The sequence below is a fragment of the Belonocnema kinseyi genome, chromosome 3 (assembly GCF_010883055.1).
Source record: "Belonocnema kinseyi isolate 2016_QV_RU_SX_M_011 chromosome 3, B_treatae_v1, whole genome shotgun sequence".
Taxonomy (NCBI): Eukaryota; Metazoa; Arthropoda; class Insecta; order Hymenoptera; family Cynipidae; genus Belonocnema; species Belonocnema kinseyi.
Genome location: NC_046659.1, coordinates 51,017,707 through 51,025,810, shown reverse-complemented (window position 1 = coordinate 51,025,810; position 8,104 = coordinate 51,017,707). Strand labels below are relative to the sequence as shown.

Genomic DNA, 8,104 nt, shown 5'->3' with positions numbered 1-8,104 from the left:
AGGGAGCTCTTCTTAATATTTTGACACCAAAATCATGTCGATACACCTTACCGACTGCGAGTAAAGCCACCCACGCTTTAACTTGACAGACTGTACTTTGTTTCCTCATAGACATAGAATAAATTTCCTTCCTCGTAAAGTGAGTTTTTACAATAACAGAACAAAATCAAATAAAAAAAGCTTATAAGAAAACATAATTATTTCTAACCAAACCTTCTTGTGTAATGATTTACATAAAATAAAGTTCGTTTCAGAGAAAACTATTCTTCCAAACATCGATATTTCTAGCTCATTAGAGAAAAATATATACCGTTGTAAAAAGAGAGAGAATATCAGGAAAGATTTAAGAGAGTTGACTCTTTCAATTGCTTTCAATACTTTCCCGTTGAAGTTTCTATCTTATAAATAATTTTATTTCCAAAAAACTAGTGACAAAATCACAAGGTTAATCAATTTTACGACGAACGACTTTTTAAGTTACTATACTGAGAAAAAAGATTACTTGATTAAAATAAATGTAGTACTCAATACGCCCAATCAAATATTGTTTTGGTCGAAGACGATTTTTCTTATTTCAAGAAATAATGTTTTTCAAATAAGAAACTTACTTTTGTCATAAGCAAAATTTCTTTAGATCAAAAAAATATTTGATTGGACGTATTCAGTACTGCATGTCTTTGAATCAATTAATCTTTTTTCTCATTGTATACTAATATATTCCAAATTTTAAAAAAGTAAACAATTTCATTGAAACTTTCTAAATCGCTGATGATAGATCATGAACGGGACTTCTATGCGTTTTCAAGACGCAAACAATTATATCCGATACAGTACTCTTGTATTCCTCATATACTTCAGAATTGGAAATATTTGTTTAGATCTATAAATATTAATGCTTCCAAAGGGCGCTTTATCAAATACGATGTAAATTTGGACTTTTCCCAATTTTAAACGTACGTATATAGTAAAAACCTGCAAAATTGAAACATTTCTAATAATCAAAATGGTTCTTTTATACGTGAGACCGTCAGCATTTAATAATTCGTACTGTTTATAAATTGGAATGCTTTTTTAAGATTCAGTATTTCAAAAATCATTACGAAGTCAGTGAGCAAGAAATTCTGAGATTAATGTGTTTTATTAAATGTACACATCAAAGCGAGCAGAATTACTGCAATTAAAAATTGGGCTATAATTAAAGCTGGCGGTGAAATATCCGAGAATTTCGAAAAATCGGTTAGAAATTAAAACACTTGATGTTTAATTTAAAAGTTTAGAATATGGAATTAATAATAAAACAGATCTGTGCATCAATATAAAAAACATACATACAGGGTGGCCGTTTTAATCAATGAAATAAATCCCTGGTCATTTCCCGGTTCACCAACATTTTTCACGGTCAATGAAATTAAAAAAAATGGAACACTAAAGCTAACAAATTTTCCACTTGACGTAATAAAAACTGAGCTGCAAATGAAAGTACTCAAAGTAGAACTGTTAAATTTTGAAATTTTAAAGTTGAAATTTAAAAGTTTTTAATTACAAAATTTGGTATTCAAATTGTCAATAATTTACGCGTATAAAATTAAAGGTACTAACATTTTTCAATATAAAAAAATATAAATACACCTTATCATTCTCAATGCTCTAAATTAAAAAATCAATCAATGAACTTCAAAATGTTAAAAATTATATAATTTTAAGGAATTTTAAGCTAGAAATGTCAAATATTGAAAAATTGCAAAATTTCTAACTGAACACTTCTTAAATTAGACATTCAATTATTTTCTTTTTAAATATTTTAAAGATCTTTGGAAAGCTTCAACATTTTATTTCAAAATCTTGAGAAATCTAAAAGTTGCTTTAAATTTGTTTTAAATTCAAAATTATTTTGAAAATTTTTTCAAAACTTCTAAATATCTGTCAAAATGAATTGATTTTTTTCTACGATTTTCAGAAAATCCTGCAAATGTTAGAAAATTTCTTTTCAATTTGGATGTATAAATAACAATTAAACATTTATCATTTGTAGGCGAAATTTGAGTAATTTTAAGAGATATGTAGATGTTTTGAAAAGATTCAAACTTAGTGTAAAACTTGAAATGATAGCCTAATATAAAACAAAATGTAAATTTTTGCAGACTTTAAACAAAAATTAGATTTTTTCAAGAGTTGTGAAAGGCTTAAAAAGAATAGAAATATTTTTCAAGATTCATAGGAAAATTAAAAATAACTCTTCATTTTGAAAAATTATTTTCAGAAAACTTTCTAAAATTTGCATGATAATTTTTTTTTTTTTTACAACTCCTAAATATCTTAAAATTATTAAAATTTTTCTACAAATGTTCATTTGTAAATTATACATCAAAATTTAAAAATTTCACTTACAAATTAAGCATTTTTCAAATGCCATAATTAAAATTGTAACGTTCAAAGTTTATAGGTTTTTCGGAATTTTAACGATTCCAGGCTTTCTACGTCAAACAATTCAGTTAAGGATTCTACACTTTTAAGTATTTGGTTTCAATTTACTTGCCTTAGATAAAAATTGAAGTATTGCTAAATATTCAATAATTAACATATTTTTTTAATCAAAAATTTCCAATTGAGAGGGTTAAAAATAGAATATTTTCGCCTGAAACAGTATTAAAATTTTTTTTCAATCCTTTAATTGAAGCTTTGGCTAAAATAACGTTGTATCAACACATATTTTGTATCCATAGAGTTCTATGTATATAAGTTTTTCTTTTAACTGTCTTTCTATTCCGCGGAAGCGCAGCGATCGAAAATTCGAAAATTGAATTGGGAAAGAAATGTCAAAATAGTGAAGGTTATATACTTCGATAATGCATACCTTTCTATAATTCTCACATTATAGTTTTGAACAAAAGTAAAAAAAGAAAATTAAATTTATTAGAATGACACGTAGGAAAAAATAAAAAGGCTAGAGAGGCTGGAGTAAAACGTCCAGAACTGGTAATAGCAAATATAATATTAAAAAATAATAAAATAAATAAATGATTGATGAATAATGATCATAAATTGTATTAAAAAATACTGTTTAAATTATTGTATAGTAAAATAAAAATAAAAGTTTAAATTAAAATTACACGAATAATTAATCGTTTTTCTTTGCTTTCTTTGGATAAAAAGACGATAAATTATATTTGTATTTTTTATGATATGTGTAGGACCAAATTTGTAAATGATCTAACCTAATTATTTTCATTTTTATTAATTGAAATTTTCCATATTCAACTATGAAATTTTTTGTCGACACTCTTAAACGAATGTAATTTTCAATTCTTATCCTTTAAAAATTTTTAATTAGATTTAGATATGTACACTTGCGAGGTTAATTGAGATAGATGCGAAATAAATGGAATTAAATAACGTCGATTATTTTGACATTTAATTCCGAATTCAATTTTGAAATTGTCGATCGCAGCGCTTCCGTGGAATAGAGACACAGTTAAAAGAAAAACTCATAAACATAGAAGTCCATGGAAACAAAATATGTGTTGATACAACGTTATTTCAGCCGAGGCTTCAATTAAGAATACATTATTATGATAAATTAAAAAAATTATTTATTTATTAAATAAAAATGTTTTTATCCAAAATTTTCAACATTAAAGGCTTTTATTTTTTATTTGTTTAAGTCTTTAAGAAGGCATTTAAAAATTCTTTAAATAAAAAATGTAAGCTGAAAAATACAAATTTTTAATGTAAAAAAATTTTGAATAAAAAAAATTCACGGTCATTTCCCGGTTTTCCGCGGTCTCAAAAAATTCCCGGTTTTCCGGTCCAGCGGCCACTCTGTACATACCTTGACGGGTTTTCTTGAGGCCGATGGTGTAAGCTGGTTTTTTTTCTATTCCGCGGTTAGTTAAACCTCCGATATTATATTTGGGTCCAGGTCCACCTTCATAGTGATTTGTTCTTTTTAAAGATTTGATCGAATATGCCGGTTCTCTGCGTCTAGAAGGGTCGTGTCCAATATATCCAGTTAGGGTTGGAAGACGATAAACTGGACCTGGTCCTGCGGACACGTAAAAGGAATGTATATGTGAGATAGTTTGAAACCAAATACAAGTAATTTAGTTCAAAATTTATGCAGGAATCAATGGAGTTTAAGATTTATGAAATATTTATAACAATATAGGTTATATTAATTTGCATTTGAATAATATTACCATGATGCATACAGCCGAGTTGATGCTGTTTTGGCTTATTTTCGGTCTCCTCCATGTTTGTATCAAGTAATTAATAATTTTATGAAATATGTACGTATACAATTTATTATAAAAATAAAATACTGTTTAGAAAATTTATTTTTGAGTTAGACCGCCGTCTTTGTAGAGGACCAAAAAAAACTGAAGAGTAAAGTTATCAATCAGCTAAGTTCACGTTTTTGAAACCTAAATTCTAAAAGGTTCCAAGTAAATTAAATGGATATTTTTCTTGTGGCTTACAGCGGATATGGTTTGTTAGAAAAAAAACTTTCTTTGCATTTTAATTTATAATTATTTAAAGGAATTATATAGGAAAAACGAAATCAACAACTTTCTGGTTATAAAACAGCAATAATGCATTAGGAACTGTTATATACAGATTCAACTTATTTTAATTATTCTAAATCATCATCGCTAAAGTTACAATCAGAATTTGACTCATCGCCTTCTTTCTGCATAGATAGTGATTTTAATTTTGCGAACAAATCTTCTCGCGTTGCCTTTTCATTTTCTTCATTTCCATTGTCATTAGAACTTTCGCTCTTTTTATTCAATCCGGTATTATTTTCGCCAGATACTTCAGTGGAGTCATTTTTCTTTCCTGAAATATAGAAATAAATTAAATAGATTTTTTTCAATTATTAACATTGTAAAATTCATTTCGAATATTTGATTTAAAGATACACGTTTAAATGTTTCAATTTGAAATTATTTAATATGGAACACCTAATTTATATTTATTTCCTGATGCCGTTCAAATTCAAGTGAAATTACATTTTTATTTTTATTGGTCGAATTTTTAAAAACTGCAATGCAAAGTTTTCAACTTAAAGAATTTAATATTTAATTTTGAAATATTTTAATTAAAATTGGTTCAAATGCTTAAACTGCTCAATGATTCTGGATGATTTGCAACGTTTTCAATCAAAAGTGTTTGAGATTTCATGTTCGAGATTGTGCAAGTTTAATAATTTTAATCCAGGCATTTTCTGATGCTTAAATTAAAAATTGTTTAATATTGGGAGTTTCGAATCGTAAATTAATCAATTTTAAACTCACTATGTTTGTATTTGTTTAACTATCAATGATTATTTTTTAAGTTATTCAATAAAGAAGACCTTCAATAGTTAAACAGTGTGGAATTATTTATCTGAAGATCATTTTTAATTGAAAATTAGTATAAATTGATAATACTTTATTTGCAGTTCGATGTTAACTGTTGAAAATGGTATAGAATCAAATTTTTAAAAGAATAAAACGTTATAATTTAACATTCAGAGGCTTATTAGTTGAACAAATAATTAAGCATATTTTTTAGTCTCGAAAAATTGAAGGAGCTCGAAAAGGGAGAAATTACATGATGACTAGCCAAACTTACGAAAAATATTTGGCTACTCATCCCGAATTTCCGGACGACGAGACGCTTCGCAAAATTAAACCAGTTATTTTAAACGCTAAAAATTAAATTGTTTCAAATTGAAACATTCTCATTTACACAATTTCATATTGATAATATATTAGATAAAAATATTATGGAATCCTTCAAAATTTACGATTTGTTTTTCAAATTGGAATAGTGAATTAAAAAATTCCAATAATTTTGAATTAAAAAATGCCTCAAACTTTTCTCAACAACTTTTAAAAAATTTAAATTTTGTGCAGTACAGTGTGGTAAAAAAATAATAGTTTACATTAATTATATTTAACTTTTGAAATTAAGATACTATTAATTTGAATATAATTGTAAAATTAACCTTTTTGATTCATATAACGAATGAATGTCCTTCGTTTCCTTTCTGGCAGTTCCTTGAGCATCGCTTGTAATTCTATATCCAATTTCAACTGCTCTTCTGGTGAAGGTTTTCCTTCTACTAGTTCGGCTTTTTCTCCACACTTAGGACAAACATCTCTTTCCCTTGCACAAGGTCCACACATTGTATGATACGCGTGCTTTATAACTTTTTGATCACACTTTGTGCACTTTACAAGAGATTTGAGAGGCTTGAATTTTTTGTACTTTATCTTCCACTCGATGATCTTTTTACACCTTTCACATACATTGCACACTTGTATGTTATTTATGGCCTTCGTTTGCTTTGATTTATCGTGAAGATCATTTTTGAAAACGTGCCGATTCTGATATTTCTGTGGTCTTGTTCGGTGTGTGTTGCCTTTTTGACAACTCATTTTTATATCTGGCAATGTAAAAACACTAAATTCAGCCTTCTTATAATTGATTAATAAATAAACTTAAAACTTATAGTTTCTGCAGTTTAATTTAGCTAATGATTACATAAAATACATTATTTTCGAATCACAAATTTGAATATATTACAAAAAAGTAATATGGAATGCTTTAAAAGCTTTTAAAATTAAAAGTAAATTTAACTGCAATTTTAAAATGTGATATGCAATTATAATAAAATTATAATAGTATGTTTTTATACAATATGATGAAATTATCAGTTCGTTTCGTGTGTTATTTTTTAAATCAAAATATGATAAAAATCTGACACATATGTTAGGCTTCTAGTAATTTGCAATTCAAAATAATTAAAATTCAGCTTTTAAAAATTAAATGCAAAATGTGCAGAACTCTATGTTTGTTGGATTTATTTTGCAGATTTTGCAAAAGAAATTATAACCTAAAACTCGAAACCTCAAGTTAATCATGAAATTAACTACCAATTATCAGAGTAACATTTATAATTGAGCGAAAGTGAATAATATTAATAAACAGATCTGATTTTTGTATTAATAGAAAAAATATACATAATATATAACCGGTGCACCGTGTATACTGTGAGAAAATTCGAAAAGAGGTTATGTGTTTAAATTAAAAATATGCCACAAGCCTCATAAGTTCATTTAAAGAGAATCCTTTTTCATATAATATATAAATAATAACGAGCAGATTAAACTTAGACATGTATCATGCTTAAAATATGGAAAAATAATAATAAAATACGCACCATCAAACACTCAACATGTTTTTGACACTTTACATACAGCCAAGATATCGAAGCAGTTTACGAATATCGACCATTCGATTCTTCGACTAAAGAACCCTGTGTTGTGGTTAATGAAGAAAACTGTATTCTACGGTAAATGTACTATGTACCATCGGAGTGATGAAGTAGGTATCTATAGAATTGTAAGTATTTGTCAGTTTTGTCAACTTTAATTAATTAATAATAATTTCACGTAAAAATGTAGAAGAACGTAATTACGTTTTCAATTCATTTTTTGTCTTTTAATTTTCGTAAGAAAAATATGGATTTAAAAAAATTATTTACAAACTCCGTGTTTGGGCGATACTGTCATAGATATACCTGAGTTGAGATATAGCCCTTGAGCAGGGGTACTTTAGTTCCCAAAAACGGAAAACTGCCGTAATTTTTAGAATTTTTTCAAGGTTAAACATTCAATAAATGAACTCATCATATTTCGCAAATCACTACTTTGAGCGTTAAACGATAAATACTAATGAGCAAATACAAATAATGCATGATTAATAAACAATAAATAAGAAAAAAGGGCAGGTGGAATCGCTTTTTCCACACCGTCAAACTCTTTTTAGACTTTAAAATATCATTCCAAAATCCCAGACTCAATATTTTTTGAAGTGAAACCCTTTCTAGAAAAGAATGATTGGATCCAATTGTGAGCAATTGAAAGTAATATCCAATCGTTCCCAATGGTGTTCCTTAAGGGCATGTGATACTTACAGTTTCCCCGACTTTTTTCCACAAAAATGAAAATTTTTAAAAACTGAATTCGGAGATGCTATAAGACATCATAACGGACGTCCTCGGACTCGTTTTTGAGGAATAATAAAAAAAAATTATTGTGCCAAATAAAAATTGTAT

At 27.0% G+C, this 8,104-nt stretch overlaps 2 protein-coding genes across 3 annotated transcripts in view; both read right to left on the bottom strand.

Moving 5' to 3' along the window:
- The window catches only part of LOC117169681 (outer dense fiber protein 3-like), a 6,654-nt gene extending 2,197 nt beyond the window's left edge, over window positions 1–4,457 (bottom strand). For both annotated transcript variants that reach the window (XM_033356166.1, XM_033356165.1), the window contains exons 1-2: window positions 4,197–4,457; window positions 3,830–4,042 (exon numbers count right to left, since the gene is read on the bottom strand). In XM_033356166.1, coding sequence (XP_033212057.1) covers window positions 3,830–4,042; window positions 4,197–4,251 — 268 coding nt within the window. In that variant the 5' untranslated portion in view covers window positions 4,252–4,457. The remainder of the gene's footprint in view (window positions 1–3,829; window positions 4,043–4,196) is intronic.
- Window positions 4,458–4,569: 112 nt separating this feature from the next.
- Window positions 4,570–7,279, bottom strand: LOC117169684 (uncharacterized protein C9orf85 homolog). Its single transcript, XM_033356168.1, has 3 exons — window positions 7,208–7,279; window positions 5,990–6,430; window positions 4,570–4,836 (listed from the first exon to the last, which is right to left on the bottom strand). Exons 2-3 carry the CDS (start codon window positions 6,420–6,422, stop codon window positions 4,631–4,633), a joined length of 639 nt encoding a protein of 212 aa, XP_033212059.1. The 5' UTR covers window positions 6,423–6,430; window positions 7,208–7,279; the 3' UTR covers window positions 4,570–4,630.
- Between the last annotated feature and the right edge of the window lie 825 nt (window positions 7,280–8,104).

Bases quoted from the DNA above. Each gene is read 5' to 3' on its own strand.
- LOC117169684 (XM_033356168.1), bottom strand. From the start codon at position 6,422: ATGAGTTGTCAAAAAGGCAACACACACCGAACAAGACCACAGAAATAT. The intron at 4,837-5,989 runs GTTAATTTTACA...TCTATATTTCAG, and splicing joins TCGTTATATGAATCAAAAAG to GAAAGAAAAATGACTCCACT.